We start from the raw sequence: 18,098 nt of genomic DNA, 5'->3' as shown, positions 1-18,098 counted from the left end.
GGGGAGATAATACCTACCTCACATATTTGTTGTGAGGATTAAATAAAATGATCTTTGAACGCCCGTGGTGAGGGGCCAGCGAGGCATAGTCTGGTGAGTGAGGGACTCTTGATGTCAGCTCACGTTGTGATGTCAGGGTTGTGAGATCCGAGCCCCCATGTCAGGCTCTGCGCTCAGTGTGGAGTCTGTTTGAGAGTCCCTCTCCCTCTGCCCCTCTCGCTCGTGCTTTCTCTCTCTAAAATAAATAATTTTTTTAAGGCTGTAGTGAGAACAATAATCTCTGGAACCTCAGTCAGCCCAGAAGGACGACATCATATGCACGCACATGGGAATTCTGGTTATTGTTATAGAGAAGGAAATTAAGGCACAGAGAGATGTGACTTGGCCAAAGCTCACAGGGACCCCAGGAAAGGCTGAGACCCAAACTCAAGTATCCAGTTCCCAGTCCACAAGTCTACCCACCATAGCAGGTGCTTGGTCCTTCCAGCAGCTCTGGTTTGGAGCCCCAAGAACTAAGGAAAAGCCCCTATCTGCCCCAGTCAAGGACTGAGCCCAGAGTGGGTCACAGTCTGGGTACTGGCCCCTCCTTGCCATCGGGATGACTGTGTGTGAAGATACAGCTAATTCAGTGCGGGCTGTTCCTTCTGTTCCCTTCTGCTCTCTGGTAGAAGCCAGGGTGCCCTGTGGATACGGATAATCTACAGAATTTCGTGGGAGAAGGGCCATCCATGTTCTGCAAAAAAAAAAAAAAAAGTTTAATTCTTGGACTTGCCACAAGGTGTCCCTTGGCCCAGCCACACCCGCCTTGGGCAGGGACCCCGAGGAGGGGCTTCTGGGGTCTGTTCAGCCCCATGGCTCCAGCCCTGCCTCACTCTCTATTATCAGATGGAACCCTCCCTTGTGCCCCAGCTGCCGCAGCTCCTTCTCTGCCTTACTGGCCTCCTCTTCTCACATCATTTCTCAAGCCTTAACCTTTTGGCCACTTCCTCCCTGAAGCCTCCCTGCAATGGGGTTGGCTTTCCTCTCTCCCTCCTCTGGTCCCCATGGCCTTCGCCTGGCAGCATCAGTTCACCGAAGGCTGGGGAGTCAGGGAGTCCTGTAATTCTGAGTTCCAGGCCTGGTGCCGCCACCCTCGGGCAAGTCAGCTCACCCTGCTGGGCTCCTCCTGCCAATAGGTGCCGGCCATTCTCACCAGGGAGCAAGGGAATGGTGCCTGGGCTGAGATCGAAGAGTGGGGTCTGAGGGCAGGGAGAAGAGTGAGCGATGAGAGCCTTCAGTGTGGGACGAGGGCTGAAGCACAAGGGCTTAGATGTCATGCAAGGGACAGAAGGGAGTCCAGCATGGTTGGAGCAAGCCTGTGGTCAATTGCAAGGATTTGGGGGAGGGGAAATCGTTTGTTTATTTGGTTTAAGGGTGGGCATAGGTCCCATATAGGGTCAGATTTGCATTTCTGGGAAGCTCTTTGGCTGCAAGGTGGAGGAGGAGTGCTCTGGGGTGGGAAGGAGACTGGTTCTGACACCACACACCGGTCCAGTCCGAGGGTGGACTCAGGCAGATGAAACCCTCACGTATTTGGGCTACAAAACTGGGTTTGGAAGAATATGGTTCGGGGGATGCGGGAGAATGAGAAATCCAGGGACCCTCCGGGTTGGGGTCTCTCCTCTGCCGGGATGGATGGTGCCGTCGTTCCTGGAGACGGGGTCCTGGGGGCCAAGGGGCCTGGGGAGGGATCTGCATTTGGTTTTGAATTCCCTGAGTCGAGGTGCCTGAGGCACCTGCAGGCTGTGGGGTGCTCTTAGGGCGCAGGGTGCCCCCAGCAGGCTGAAGGGACGCCCGTGGGGCCCGAGGCACAGGGCGGCCCGGGCGCGGCGCAGGTTGGGGAGGGGGCGCTCAGCATCCCCCGGGGCGCAAGGCTCCGGACTGTGACGGCCTGGCCGCCGTCCCGGACCTGTCCCCACCCCCAGCCTGGAGCGGGGCTCGTGACGTCTCCGCCCTCCCCCCTGCCCTGTTTCCGACGGTCGGTGGAAAAACGGAAACTGCGCACGGAGCGGGGCGCCGCCCGAAATAGCATCTGGTGCCGGGGGCAGCGCGGCCCGGCGTCCGGAGCGGGTGACGTGGCCGCCGCCCCGCCAGGAAATGCCGCCCCTCCTCCGCGGCGGCCGGGCCTGGGCCGCAGGAAGCCCCGAGCGCGGGGCCGCGGGGGGCAGCCGGGGAGAGCAGCCCCGCGGTCCCGGGCGCGCGCCGACCTGCCCCGCCTGCGTCCCGGCGCCTCCTCCGCGGGGACACGCGGGGCTCGATCCCGGGGCCTTCCTTTCAGTACGTTTCTGTGGGGGCCCAGTGGACCAGGTAGGGTCCGAAGCACCTCATAGCTACTAATTCAGTGAATTCTTGCAACAACCCGTGAGGGAGGGGCTACCGTTCCCCCGCTTTGTAGGTACAGGTAGCCAGCTGGGGCACGGGGGGCTGGAACCTTGCGGAGAACGCCCGGCTGTAAGCGCCGGAGGCAGGACGGGCCCAGGCCCTCGGGCTTGGGGCGATGCTGCGTCCAGGGCAGCCTGAGTTCCCTCCCTGCTGCCCCACTTGTCCGTTGTATGTCTCCAGGAAAATGGCTCAATCTCTGTATTTCACTTTCCTCGTGGGTAGAAGGGAGGCAGTCATTGTCTATGCATCACAGTGTCCTCGTCACAGGATTCTTTTTAGTGGTTAAAACTCCAACTTGGGGCCCCTGGGTGCCTCAGTGGTTGGGCGTCTGCCTTCAGCTCAGAGCCTGATCCCGGGATCCTGGGATCCAGTCCCACATCCAGCTCTCCCCCCCCCCCCCCATAGGGAGCCTGCTTCTCCCTCTGCCTGTGTCTCTGCCTCTCTCTGTATTTATTTACTCATAAATTACTCTTTATGAGTAAATAAATAAAAATCTTTTTTAAAAATTAAATTTAAAAAAACCCTCCAACTTGAAGAGGTGTCATGGTTTCCCCTTCCACTTCCCTGTGACCATTGTCTCCAGTTTGGTCTCCATCCCTGGCTCGGAAAGAACCCTCACCCTGCCAACGAGCAGGCCAGAGACAGAATTCCAAGCTGAAAAGTAGGGAGTCATCTCTGTGCTGCCAATCCCCAGCGCCGGAGTCACAGCTCTCAGGGACAGAAAGGGGGTCACTCTAATTCCACGCTTGGAGTGACCATCAGCATCACCTGGGAACTTGTTACAAAAGCAAATTCCCAGGCCCTACCACAGGCCTGATACATCAGAAACCCTGGGAGCGAGACCCAGAAGTCTGCCTTTCAACACGACATCCAGGTGATTCTGATGCTTCCCGAACTCTAAGAACCAGGCTCTGGTTTACAGCTGTCATCGGCAGGAAAGGCCACCATAAAATAATTGAATGTGTTAAGAAAGCACTGCCCTGGGATCCCTGGGTGGCTCAGCAGTTTAGCACCGCCTTGGCCCAGGGTGTGACCCTGGGTCCCGGGATCCAGTCCCCCGTCAGGCTCCCTGCATGGAGCCTGCTTCTCCCTCTGCCTGTGTCTCTGCCCCGCCCCCCTCTGTCTATCATGAATAAATAAATAAATAAATAAATAAATAAATAAATAAATAAATAAATTTTTTAAAAAAAGAAAGCACTGCGCTTCCTACTTTGAAGCTGTGTCCCTTTCCCTGACCCACACTTCTTACCAGAACAATCAGAAGACAAAGCTGCTCCCCAAACGATGGAATGTCCAGCGCCTTCACTCTGACCTCACAAGCAGACTTGCCCAGACAGCTGTGCCGCCAGTGGTTTTGCTCCTAGAGTTATCAGAAAAGGACAGAGCACGTGTGCCTTCCCCAGCCCTCTGGCTAGCAAATAGTTGCTGGTGGTCACTGAGGCCCTGGCCCTTGGGTCAGGTAAATACTTGGGGGAGAGACCCTCTGTGTCCTGAGCACCTGCTGTGCTTACCTGCACCATTCCTGCTTCTGCCTCTCCTTTGCCATGTCCTCTACAATAACCCCACCAGGCTGCTAGCGTGACCCCAACTTTGGGGATAAGGAAACAGGTTCAGTTCACCCAAGGTCGCTCAGCTGGTCAGCGCCCACATGTCCTTTTCATTCCTGCTAGCTGTGATGACGTAGTTGCTACCTTGAGAGAACTACTTCAAACTCATGCACACTGGAGAGCACTGTGATATGTCCCAGTTTAAAGCCCTTGTGACTGTAAAAAATAAAAACAAATAGCCAAAAATCTCATGCAAAGATGTCCAAATTTACATTAGGGAAATGTCAACTAACACTGCAATGAGATACCCATGACACACCAACTAAAATGGTTAAAACTTAAAAGATAGTAGGGCTACCCAGGTAGCTCAGTAGGTTAAGTGTCTGACTCTTGATTTCACCTCAGGTCATGATCTCAGGGTTGTGAGATCGAGCCCCATGACGGGCTCCACACTCTGTGTGAAGTCTACTTGAGATCTTCTCTCTAGGGCAACCTGGATGGCTCAGTGGTTGAGCGTCTGCCTTGGGCTCAGGTCATGATCCTGGGGTCCTGGGATCAGGGCCTGAATCAGGCTCCTTGCAGGGAGCCTGCTTCTCCCCATGCCTATGTCTCTGCCTCTCTCTCTCTGTGTCTCTCATGAATAAATAAAATCTTTAAAAAAAGAGAGAGAGATATCCTCTCTCTCTCTGCCTCTGCTCCTCCCCACTGCTCTCTCTCATGTGTGTGCTTTTTCTCTCAAATAAGTAAAATCTTAAAAAAAAAAAAAAAAAGACCAACAACAGCAAGTAATGATGAGAGTGTGGAGCAAGTGGAATTCTCATACGTTGAAGGAAAAGGCAAACATGGCTCAACCACCTTGAAGAACTCTTTGGCAGTTCCTTATAAGTATACAGTTTATAGCCATATACTTACTTGGGAGAATCAAAAAACATATATCCCCGGGAACTCTAGGACACAATATTCATAGAAGCTTTATTCATAACAGCTGAAAACCAGAAGCAATCCAAATGCCCATCCACAAGTGACTGGAGAAACCAATCGAGGTACATTCATGCAATAGAATCTATTCAGCAATAAAAAGGAACCCAAGTACCCATACACACAAGAATATGAAATAATCTGAAAAACATTCTGCTCAAAAACAAAACAAAACAAAACAAAACACCATTCTGCTCAGTGAAGGAGGACGGGCACAAGAGTATACTTGTGTATGATTCCATTTACAGAGAACCCTAGGAAAGCCTGAGCTAATCTGTAGGACAGTGTTCAGATCAGGGGTAGTGGCAGAGGAGAGATGACAGCAGAGAGGCATGAGAGAACCCTCTGGGGAATGAAAATACTCTATTTCTTGATTCGTGGTGCTGCTGATACGAACATATATGTGTCGAAAGTCAAAAATCCATAAGCTTCAAATGGCTGCATTTTATTGTGTATAAACCATGCCCCAGTAAAGTTGATCACAAACATTTTTGGGGGCCTGGCTTCGGTCTTACCCTGTCCAGGATGCCATCCCTGCTCGATTCTGCACTGATTCCCACCCCCCCACTCCCCGTCCTCAGTTACTTGCCCCAGGGCCCTCCCTGACAGCTCCCCCCACCCAAGTAGGGCCAGGCGCAGGAGCAGCAGGAGACATCTGAGGACAGGAGAGGAACTGGATTGATGGTGTTTGCAAAAGTGACAGACACATCTGCCAGGAAGTAGGGTCACTTCCTCTGACCCTGTTTCCCCGTCCCTAATAGGGATGGGGCAAGGGGACCACAGGATCTCTCTCCTGTTTATCTCTTATCATCTCTTTCACCCTGCCGTCTCTATCTCAAGCTCTCGCTCTCTGGGTCTGCTCTTCTTTCTGTCTCTGTCTTTAATCTGGCTCTCATCTTGGCCTCCTTCCTCTTTCGGGCTCTCCGCTCAGGCTCCCGGTGAGAACTCCACACCCCACAGGTACCCGTAGAAACTGTCTCCTCCTGGCAAGTCAGGCCTGATGGAGTCAGAGCTGGAGTGCCAGCTCGATGGGGCGATGGGGCGGCAGCAGGGGGAAGAGGGAGAGGGGGTGGAGGGAAGGGGGCATCTTTTAGAGACGCCATTAGGGACGCACAGAAGCCTACCAGGCTCTGTCACACAAGTGAGTCGCAGGGGAAAGCTATGGCAGGAGGCCGTCTCTCCTGCATGGCCCTGCGTGGCCCGGAGTCTGTGTGTCCAGCCCCGAGCCCACTCACAGGACAGCCTGATGGCCGGATGAGAACACGGGGCTCAAGGTCCTCCTCAACTACTTAGTAGTTGGTGGCCCTGAGCAAGTGACGATGCTTTTCCCTATCTCTGTTTCCTCATCTCTAAAGTGGGGGTAAATGTAACATGTGGCTCTCAGGGTTGCTGGAAACACTGTGAGACATATGTAAAATGCTTAGCACAGAGCCGAGCACAGTTTAATAAATAGAAGCTATAATTTTTACTCTGAGGCTCTGCTCCATACCGACAATACCCTGTGTTGAGGCCTAAGATGCTGAGAGAGACGCAGAAGCCAAAGGTCACAGTGCAGCTTCGTACATACAGGCTCTGCTAGAGAGGAGTATGCAAAATGCTGTGTGTGTGTGTGTGGTGGCTATTCTCCTTGGAAAGGGTCAGACTAGACTTTACAAAACTGGTGTCATCTCTCTTGGACTGTGAGTACCCGGGGCGGATGTGGGGAAGTGCAATAGCAAGTGCAAAGGCCCAGAGGTGGGAAGGGACAGGTACCTATGGGGACAGTGAGAAGCTCACTGTGACTGTCATTCAAGTTTCATGAAGGAGCTTTTTGGTCGATGAGGCAAGAATGGTGGGCCAGGTCTCTCCACAATGCATGCCCACCCAGCTTCACTCATTCCTTCATTCCACATTTGCTGAGTGTCTCGTCTGTGCCAGACAACACCGTCGGTGCAGGGATGACAGAGACATGTAGGACATAATCCCCTTGGATAGTATGCTCAGCGCTAGGTTAAGACATGGGGCCTCCTCCTCGTTCTATAACTAGAAGCTGTGGTGGGAGAGCAGTCATCCACCCTCTCTGGAACTCAGTTTCCTCATCCGTACAGTGGGCATGGCCCCTGCTTATCACAAAAAGAACAGTGATTCTGGACCCTGTGGGGGCTGCAGGGGATGTGAGAGGACTCAGAGCCCATCTGGGCCACCTGCCAGGAGTGGAGGCTTGTGCCTATGAGGCTCAGGAGAATGGAAAGGAGCCAAATGGAATCATATACATGATTTGAGGCCTTTGGCAGCACAAGTCTGGGTACTTTGCTTCTCCCAGTTGAGTCCCACCATGGTCTTGCTCCCCAGGACTGTGCACTGGGGCCCAGCTGCACAGGGACGCAGGAGGGTGGGGGGCAGCTGACCACAAGTAGATCTCCTCTAGGCAGATGGAGGGAGCTGAGGACTGTCCCAAGGCTGTCCTGGGACTTCCAGGAGAGAATTTCCCACCTCCAGCTTTTCCTCCTGGGTCCCTTCAGCATCCCTCCAACACGGTGCCAACCACATAGGCCAGGGGGATTGTGTACCCCAAGGAGCCCCTCAGAGACAGGGACCAGGTCTGACGTGTCATTGCCCCAGCATATCACAGAGACAGAATAGCAGCACCACAGTCGTATGTTGAAGGAAGAAGAGTAACAGGACTGGAGAAAGAAATCGAGGGAGAGGGACACCTCCCCGCAGGAACCTGGGCCATGAGCGCAGAGGAAGCCCAACTGGCCAGCCCCTGGCCCCAGAAACCAGCCGCTGAGAAGGTGCAAGTTCACCCTGCATGGCCCTCACTGGGGGAGAGAAATGGTTCTGCAGGTGCGCAAGCTGTGAGTTGTAGCCCCTTCCTGGGGCAGCCCAGGAAACGCAGGCCTTCCTGGGGTTGGGGCTCCTGGCCCCTGGTCTGCACAGGCAGTCTGCGCCGGGCGGGCGGGGAGGAGAGCACAGGTAGGGGGCTTCGAGAGAGCGCAGCGCCTCTCTGGGGTGATCCTGGGGGGTTGGGGCAGGCCACGCCTTGGGAGTGACAGCCACGGCCCACATACCTGCTGACCTTCCTTTTTTTTTTTTTTAAAGATTTATTTATTTATTCAGAGAGAGCGAAAGAGAGGCAGAGACACAGGCAGAGGGAGAAGCAGGCTCCATGCAGGGAGCCCGATGTAGGACTCGATCCTGGGTCTTCAGGATCACACCCCGCTGCGCCACTGGGGCTGCCCCACCTGCTGCCCTTCCAACCAGCGTCTACAACCTTGTATCATCACGGTAGGAACATGGGCTCTAGGGAACTCAAAACCATGCCTACTTCAGGCTCCTGCTGCTATGGAGGGGGGAGGAGAAAAAGAGGAAGGAAAGGCTAACATGGGCTCTGAAGCTAGACGGGCCTGAGTTCAAATTCTAACTTCACCCATGTCACCTTGGGCACACCCCTCTACCACTGAGTCTCCATGTCCTCTCAGGGACAATCCTGACATCATGCTCAAGAGCAATGGCCTTGGAGCCAGACTGCCCGGATTTGAATCCTTGTTCTTCCTATTGGCTGTGTGACCTTGGGGAAAGTGACTTAACCTCCCTGTTCCTAATTTCTAGCATCACCGGAGGGGATAATAAAAGTATCTGCCTCTTAACATTTGTTGTGAGGAGTAAGTTAACAAATGTAAAGGGCTTAGAACAGAGCAGGTGTGTTCACTAGACTCGTTACTTCACTGAGAATTATGCATGTTTGCAGGTGAAACTGCATGTTCTTGTGAGGGCCCAGTGAGGTTCTGAGCAGGGCTCGGATAGGTACAGATGAGTTGGACACTGCACACGTGTGCCCGGGCACGCCCAAGTGCATTTTCACAGCAGCAGTGAGCAGTGCCTTTTCTTCCTTTGTCATGCTCTCCAGCGTCTAGCACAAGGCCCCAGATGTGGCAGGGACGTTCGGTAGAACTTGCCCTGTGACTCTTCATTGGACGGGAGATCAAACGTGGTCCCTGACCTCCAGGAGTGCCCAGCCTCGGGTACGGATCACCAACACGCACGTTGGTTGTAATCAATCTGTAAAAGGACAAAAGAGGACCAGAGAGAGGGTTATGTAAAGTCAAAGGAGAAAAATGTCGCTTCCACAGCAGGATTCTGGGAAGGTTTCCGGCAGTTTGGGGAGGGGATGTGGGGCAGGGCAGGCTCTATGCTGTGTTGTGAAGGATCCACGCAGGGCTTTGAGCCCATGAGGGTTTGGAGGTGAAGGAAACCATGTGAGCAGAGCCAAGGCTGGGATGTGTGTGCATGCACGTGTGCAGACATTGTTTTTTTTTTTTTTTTTTCCTTTATGGTAGAAAGCAGAATAGGAAGGGCCTAGGTTATTGCTTGATACCTAACTTACTGACCCAGAAACCATGGCATATGATAAGTACGGTGTAGAGTCCTGAATTGTGGTCCCAGCCCTGTGCTTTCTAAGCTGTGTGACCTTGGGCAAGTCCCTTCTCTGGCCCTGATGTCCTCACTTGTACACTGAGGCCCAAGTGATTTCAGAGGGCCCTGCAGCTCTGATACCCTTGAATACCTGACGTCATCCTTTCTATTGTGTTTTTAATTAGTCCCTCTCATCCTCCAGGCCCCAGACGGCCCATGAAGAGGCAGGACATAGAGCTCTCCCAAATCCATCCTTTTCCTGGAGTTCAGCTTCTGACCAGGAAGTGGAAAACAGGATTTCCTCTGAGGATGCTCTCTGTGACCCAGACAGTTCCGGTGTGGGGAATGGAGAGGAGGAGATAGGGAACATCACCCACACTTCCAGACCCTAAAGCCCCTTTTTGTGGATCTGAGGTTTCCTTTCACGCTGGACTTTGAACTCCTTAAAAACAGGGACTGTGTAATTCAGAGCTGGAGAAAGACCTGTTGGTGCCCTGAGAACAGATGTCGCTCAACATTTTGGTGGGGAAAACTGAATTCTCTTTCTCTTTTTAAATTGTGAGGTATGTTAAGCATTATAAAAAGTAGGGAAATTTCCTTTTCCTCACCTGTGACTGTGGAAATCCTTTGAAATCCCCCAAGACCCAATTCCATTGCTGTTTGTTTCTTTTTTTAAGATTTTATTTATTTATTCATGAGAGACTCACAGAGAGAGGCAGAGACACAGCAAAGGGTTCCCCACGCAGGGAGCCCGACATGGGACTCGATCCAGGGGCTCCAGGATCACACCCTGAGCTGAAGGTGGCGCTAAACCGCTGAGCCACCCGGGCTGCCCTCATTGCTGTCTCTTGCAGAAGCCTCTCCCTCCTCTGGACTTGCAAACCACTCCTCACACCCTGTATTTCTGCCTCATTGTTTCATAATCACAGAATGCCAGCGACACACGCTAACCTTTCACCTCAAAAATTGGGAAACAAAAGCCTAGTGAGAAGAGGTGACTTGCCCGAAGTCACAGAATTTGGGGCAGAGCAACAAGAGGAACCCAATCATTGCTGATCCGGGAGGTGTTCTTTCTATTTGCATATTTTCTCCCTTTCTTCGGTTTTCTGACCCCAACTCCCTCCCCCAATGCTGTGCCTCTTCCCTCTTCATAACTCCTTGCTTCCCAACAAGCTGTTCTGTCATAAGTATTTTTCCCTTTCTCTTCCTTAGTCTTTCTGCAAGATTCTGGAAAAATCTAGAACATTCTCAGAATAACCTTCCTCTCGGCTCCTCTTAGTATACTCTCACATTATAGAGTTTTATTACGAGTGCTGGCCTCACTGTATTGCTGTGTGCAGGGCTCTCCTTGGTTAGACTGAGATCCTACAAGGGCAAGTTCGTCCTGTCAGTCCCCTTGTGCTCAGCATCTATCTGAGTGCCCAGCAGAGTCAATACTGAATACCTGCTGAATGATTAGGAGTGAACCAGGTGCTGGTGGGGAGAGGAAGCGTGGAGGACAGGACCTCATCTGGCCCAGATGCAATGGAAAAACACAAGGCTGAGGTCTGGAATTCCTCAGGCTTCAAAGAAGGTGTATTTCTCAGAGGCTTAGTAAGAGCTTGGGCTCTGGAATTACGCTTGAGCTCGCATCTCTGCTCACAACTTACTTGGGTAAATTATTTCCCTCAGGCTGTTCCCTCCTCTATGAGAATGACAACCACCAGTTCGGGTCAGCCAGGACGCTTAAGTGAACCGATACATGGGCAGCAGTCCGCATGGCACCCTTTGAACACAGGGGGAGTCCTAAAAAGATGGAGGCTCTCAGGATTATGCTTGTGTGGCTCCTCACAGTCTGGATCATTCCTTTGGACTCTTCATGTCTCACACTGTGGTACGACTGTTTCCAGGGTGTATCTGCTTTCCTTAGTCTTTACAGCTGGCAAAAGGCATGGTTTATGTCTAACATGTCTGCATCTACTTCTGCGCAGCTTAGTGCAGTAAGGGTAGGCCACAAGACAAGCGAGCAGAGAGATGAGGCAGCAAAGGGTTCAGAGGTTGAGGGGGGATGTTTGGTGGAAGTGGAGGTGCCTATTGGCCAGGACCTAGATGAATGGATTTGTTTCCCAGAAGCTGGGTAATGGAAGCTCCTTCGTTTCCTTATGCCATTGAGGTAGCATCCACGTATCTGTGAACGGAATGCTGTGGGACTGGACAAAAGAAAAAAATTCAGACAGGTATCACTTGAGAGGCAGTCATACCCAAAGTCTTTTAATCCAATTTTCCGAGTACTCACGCTTTGCCCAAAGATGCTTGAAAGCTACCATGGCAACGAATTTACCAAATAACTTCCCACAGAACATTTTTTATCTTTATTTTTTTTTTTAAGAGAGAGCTTGAGAGCAAGAGAATGCAGGCAGTGGAGAGGGAGAGAGAACCTCGAGCAGGCTCCATCCTCAGTGCAGAGCCCCACACCTTAAGATCACGACCTAGGGATCCCTGGGGGGCGCAGTGGTTTGGCGCCTGCCTTTGGCCCAGGGCGTGATCCTGGAGACCCGGGATCGAATCCCACGTGGGGCTCCCGGTGCATGGAGCCTGCTTCTGTCTCTGCCTCTCTCTCTCTCTCTCTCTCTTTCTCTGTCTCTGTGTGTGTGTGTGACTATCATAAATAAATAAAAATTAAAAAAAAAAAAAAAAAGATCACGACCTAAACTGAAATCAGGAGTCGGATGCTCAACCCACTGGGCCTCCAGGCGCCCTCACAGGAAAACATTCCTAGAAAACTTCCTGGAGGCTTCAGTGATGGTCCCTTTACTTTGGATATGCATTTAGTAGAAAGAGGTTTTGTTGACTTAATCTGCAGCCTAAGTTCAGTCTCCAGCGCTGCTTAAGCATCTTATCATAGGCCTTAAATTAGATGTAGTAATAGAAGGGATGGAGTTAAGATTTTGCCTAAAAAGCCTCCAGGTCAATTCTTCTTGTTCAGACAGAGCTTCTTGTGTGAAAATGACAGGGTTCCCAGTGACAACGGTACAGTTCGGGAGGCTGTCAGTGGATTCCCTAGTATTTTGTCTGGCTTTTCAATCACAGGCATCTTAGTGTGAGGCACTGTGGGCAAACGTTAACCAGAGCACACTTGAAGTGCCAGTGATGATTCTGTTTCTTAAAAGCTGACTCTATAATAAGTGGGCTTTTATGTTATTTATAATTAAAGTGTCAAATGCTGCCTATAGAAACAAAGGGAGACACAAACTCATCATTGCTGTTTCCATGTCTTACTCTTCACCAGTAAGAGCAACACTGCAGGAAGGAGACACAGGCAGAGACACAGCAAAGGTTTTTTTTTTTTTTTTTTTGAGTGGAGTACCTGGTTTATTTCTGATGCAGGAGAATCTTGGGACAGTGGCAGATTCTGGGCTGAGGGGGTGGGTGTCAGGAACGGAGCTAGAACTCCACCTTGCAGGCGGGGAAGGCCTCGTCCTGCATGGACACGGTGCTATTGCTGCCCAGCTGGGCATCATGTGGCCCTGGCTCCAGTGGGGAGCAGCAGAGAACCACCAGGGCACTGTACTTGGGCTTGCAAACTCTGAGCCGTTCTATCAGAAGGCCCTGGATGAGTTGGAAAGTATTTAGAGAGCTACAGTTCCTCTTCTTTCCAGCTTACATATCTGACTTGGATATAAGGCAATGACAGCCTCTATTAACTTCAGCAGAAGAGCTTTATCTATCAACTGAACGAGGACTTTTTCCATTTATATTTAGAAATAAAAATGTTAAACTTAATTTTTAGGAAGGTGGGAGGAAAAAAAAGCACACGGACAACCTGGATGGATCTCAAGAATCTTGTGCTTAGTGAAAACCAGTTTCAAAAAGTTTATACACTGTGATGCCATTCATATTAACATCCTCAAAATGACAACATTCCAGTGATGGAGAACAGACCACCGGTTGTCGGGGATCAGGGCTAGGGTGGGTGTATTTTAAAGGGTAGCACTAGGGAGTCTCTTTGTGGTGATGGAACAGTTCTGTATGTTGATTCTGGTGACAAATCTATAATAAGTGACAAAATTTCATAGTTATATACCAAAATGTAAATAAATGAGTGCACGTAAAAACTTGTGAAACCTGAAAGGTCTGTGGCTTAGTTACTAATACTGTGCCCAATGTCAATTTCTTGGTTTTGATCATTTGCTACTGTTATGTAAGATACTGTAACTGGGGGTCCCTGGGTAAAAGGGTATACCTGAACTCTGTTATTATTTTTGTAACTTTTTGGGAGTCAAAAAGTCTTTAAAAAAAAAAAAAAAAACAAGAGGAGAAGGATATGGTACAGAGGAAAACAGTAAATTTAGATATTTTTATTAAGTTCTATTAAAAAATATTAAGACACTTGAAACACTCAAAGTTTATAAGACACACTCATACTCAATAATTTTCTTATTTTGTGATAGCTAGTGCTATAACTTGAAAATGTTACATTAAATCAACCCACCGGACTGCAAAAGTTTTACTTCCACAGAATTTAACAAATATGCATCTTAACTGAGAACATAAACACTCATTGTATAACAGATCTTAAAGTTATTTTTAAAAGTAAAACTTTCCCCTTAAATTCAGTAAGGGTTGATTTAGGTAATTTAGTCAGGGTCATGATAAGTTTATTCTACGTTATTTCAGGATACTGGATAGATGCAGAGATGCAACGTGCTAGAAAAATTGAGTTATTTTTCACAATTTACAGTATAAAAGAGTGGTTCAGATTCAGAGTTGGATAGCACCTGTTTACCTGTATCTGTTGAAATAGCCTATCTCAGGATTCTTTTTTAAAAAGGTTATAGGGATGCTGAACAGCTCTATTTGAGCAGAGAACTTCGCCCTCCTACTAGCCCACCATTTCACAGACCATCAGGTCACTTGTTCAGCTCTTTGCCATCAGCTGCTACCAAGAAACAGATTGGCCCCTAGAATGCTTAGGCATCTCAAAACCACCAAAAGGCTCTGGCTTCCCTAAGTCTCTTCGAGAGTCACCCCATCCTCATAGCAGGAGGGTGGTGAATGGAAGGTTTAAAATAATTTTGGCAACTGTCTAAGCTGTTTTACATCTAAGAATGTGCCTACTGAATTCATACTGCTCATGTGCTTTAAAGTTTCAGGTTTCAAACTTTCGGGAAGAATTGGAGTGTCCTTTTCATTTTCTTTCTCAGGATGTTGTGTAAACTCTGCTTTTCCAGTTCGGAGGTTCACTACAGGACTTGGTTTAAAGTTTTTTAATAAGAAAGCTGGGTTTTCATTCAATTGCTGCATTCCTTTTGGCTGAACAACTTCATTTGTAATATTTCTCAATACTGGTGTATCTGTGTAGGTGCTCCCAGATTCACAGTTATAACGATTAACTATTTCACAGGCATTCCTAGAAGGTTCTTTCTGACAGTGAAGTTGTTCAGGTATGGATGTAAGGTTTTGATTCAATAAATGTTCACTCTTGCTATCTGTATTGTTTGGGGGCTCCTCTTCATCTTCACTGTTGTCACTGCTTTGTATGAGTCCATATCTCTTCATGTATTTTTTGGTTGCAAATGACATGTTGTTTGGTGAAATTAAACTAAGCCCCACGGTGCTTTTGTCTGTATTAATATGTAGAAAGCTAAAAGATGAGTCACAGTTATTTTGGTTTGATCGAGTGAGAGATAGTTGTGACAGCTGATTTTCATTTAAATATTTCAGAGCTATAGCATTTGCCTCCATACTCAAATCCACACCGCTGGGGCTTAAGCCACTCATGCCAACATTAGCAAATGACATGTAGTTTAATCCAGAAATCACGGCTTCGGGGCTGATGCATGCCAACACACTGAAAGACACAACGAAGTAGGCCATCATTTATCTTACTTTGAGTACTAAAACAGTGTTATTCTACATGTGTTCCATTCTATGAAAGTAACAAAAGGTCTTCAGCTTTAAGCTTCATGATATTTTTTCAGCTGAGTGCTCAAACATCTAAGTCTAAATAATCCAGATACATTCGAGAGATAAATACAACAAACTAGAAGGTAATCCATGATTCAAAGACTGAAAGTGGAACACAAACTAGTTTTCCTAGATTTATACATCAGTCATGGTTGTAAGAACAAATGTAACACCTCAAAACGTAAAAGCCATTCAGTTTTGGTAAAATAAAACAAAAATAAAATCAAACAAAAAACATTTACAAACTTTGGTGAGTAGCTCAGAATATTTAAAGTTGAAGAGATTCCATTTGTAAGGACTGAAAAACATCAACCAGTCTCTGGATATGGACTAGTATATCTCTGTATACATCCATTTTCTTTCATTAGATATAATCTTCAACTCACTTTTGATTGGTGTTATCTCATTAATAGTAACTAACTGACTTGCCTTATATTAGTATTATAAATACAATAACAGCTGCTCATTTTTATTGATGCCTTATTATATGCCAGGCACTCTGTGCTAAACATTCACTATCTCATTTAATCCTCACAGAAACCTTTCTCAGAGATGTCTCCCCTTTCAAATATTCCGACCTCATTCTCTACTCTCCAACACTTTACACTTGTATCATTTATTGGCAGTCCATATATTTAACCCACATTTCTTATTTATCATCTAACTCCCTCGTGAAAACCCATGAGGGCAGGGATTTTTAACTGCTCCTTTTCCCACATCAATATCCTCGGTGGCTGGAACAATGCCCGGTATAGAGTAGGCATTTATTAAATATTTACTGAACAAATCAAAGAAATAAGTACTATTATCTTCATCTTACATTTGAAAAAACTAAGGAATAGAGATTTTAACTGATTTTCCTAACCTGAAGAGGCAGGAGTTTAAAAACTGAGACCAGGTCTGCCTTACTCTCGAGCTCTACAACCACTGTTTCACTATACTATATTCAGCAACTTCTATTTTACTATCAGTTTTTCTGTCCCCTAAAAATTAGTCTTTTGTATACCATTTGTTGTGGTAAACATAATATTCTGGTCAAAAAATATGCTATGATTTTCCATATGACCCAATGAAGCTGTTTTTATTTTTTATTTATTTTTTTATGAAGCTGTTTTATATATGCCAGCCACTGCTTACATCCCTGCCACCCAAATAATGACCAGGTATTTTCATTCTGAGAAGCACCTGAAATTCTGAAGAAACTATTTCCAACCATTAATATTCTCGATATGAGAATGATGTCATCATCAAACAATGGAACAGTGTGCTCAATAATTCTGGTCTTAAAAACCACCTTGTAGGGACTCCTGGGTGGCTCAGTGGTTTAGTGCCTGCCTTTGGCCCAGGGCATGGTCCTGGAGTCCCAAGATCGAATCCCACATCGGGCTTCCTGCATGGAGCCTGCTTCTCCCCCTGCCTGTGTCTCTGCCTCTGTCTCTCATGAATACATAAATAAAATCTTAAAAGAAAAAAAACACCTTATAATTTTCCCTTAAACTTCTTGGTACTTACGGCTTTGGAGACTGTCTTAATATGATGGAAAGATACCAATTTATCTAGACATTATTATTTTATGAAATATTCATAGTGACATTATCTTCTGAATATAAAATATTTTTCTACTGTCTTTGCCTATTTCTTCAAAATTATAAGCAATTTACATATTAAATCAGAAGACCCATACACATTAAAATACATATAGGTATAATATCTCTAGAGGTAATATTAATGCAAATAATTTGAATATACAAAAACTTTTCTTTTAAGATTTATTTTATTATTTATGATAGACAGAGAGAGAGAGAGAGAGAGAGAGGCGGAGACCTAGGCAGAGGGAGAAGCAGGCTCCATGCCGGGAGCCCGATGTGGGACTCCATCCTGGGTCTCCAGGATCGCGCCCTGGGCCAAAGGCAGATGCCAAACCGTTGAGCCACCCAGGGATCCTAGATAAAAACTTCTAATTCAAAATGTTAAATATTTAGAAAAAGGTCTAATTTGAATTAGGTTTTCTTTTATAGATTAGCGAAAGATTCTATACAAATCCATAAACCAGTCAATATGAGTTTAGAAGGTTCTTCAAGTTTCATTGTGTAACATAGCTTGCAAATTTTAATTTGGGGTTAGGGGAACCAACATTACTTTGAAAACAAAACAAATCAATAATACTCAGAACCAATGCAGATAAACACTGAGGAATTAAAAATGAGAGGCAAAAGGAGGCCATTCCACTAATCAAATCCTAACAGCCTTGAGCACAAATATATTATAGTAGAACCTCATTATATAGGCAGTCACAAAAGGATGATGAGAATTCATTTATGTTTGTATATGAGAGTCACAGGCCAACAATTAAGGAAAGCTCAAAAATTATCCCAATTTACTTAAAGATGAAAACCAACCTTGACTTTATTGTCCTGTTTGAATCCCAATTAGTTACCTCCTACTTATCCTACCTAGGGTTTTCAGCTAATAAGTAGAAAAGAAGGAAACAAAGAGACTGCTTAAGATGTTTTGAATTTGAAAGGAATTGGAAATATGCCTATAGAGACTGTTGTCAAACACCAAAACCACAATCTCCATTTTCCCTACAATTTCTAGGATTGTGTAGGACCTTCTTCCATTGTTCTGCTGCCTTTGGATCCTTCTAACCTCTGTGGTGTTCTAAAACAGGAAAGCAGAAAGGAAATCTTCGGAGCATCTGGGTGGCTCAGTTGGTTAAGCATCTGCCTTCACCTCAGATCATGATTTCAGGGTCCTGGGATTGAGCCCTACATCAGGCTTTCCACTCAGCGGAAAGTCTGCTTCTTCCTC

General features: G+C 47.5%; 1 protein-coding gene across 6 annotated transcripts in view; it reads right to left on the bottom strand.

The window, feature by feature from the left end:
• Positions 1–13,663: 13,663 nt before the first annotated feature.
• STIL (STIL centriolar assembly protein) overlaps positions 13,664–18,098 on the bottom strand; it is a 59,662-nt gene continuing 55,227 nt past the window's right edge. For all 6 annotated transcript variants that reach the window (XM_077845046.1, XM_077845043.1, XM_077845045.1 and 3 more), the window contains one exon: positions 13,664–15,171. In XM_077845046.1, coding sequence (XP_077701172.1) covers positions 14,385–15,171 — 787 coding nt within the window. In that variant the 3' untranslated portion in view covers positions 13,664–14,384. The remainder of the gene's footprint in view (positions 15,172–18,098) is intronic.

Source organism: Canis aureus, chromosome 13 (assembly GCF_053574225.1).
Source record: "Canis aureus isolate CA01 chromosome 13, VMU_Caureus_v.1.0, whole genome shotgun sequence".
NCBI classification, from domain to species: domain Eukaryota; kingdom Metazoa; phylum Chordata; class Mammalia; order Carnivora; family Canidae; genus Canis; species Canis aureus.
Note: the sequence above shows the minus strand (reverse complement) of the source record. Positions and strands in the feature narration are given on the sequence as shown.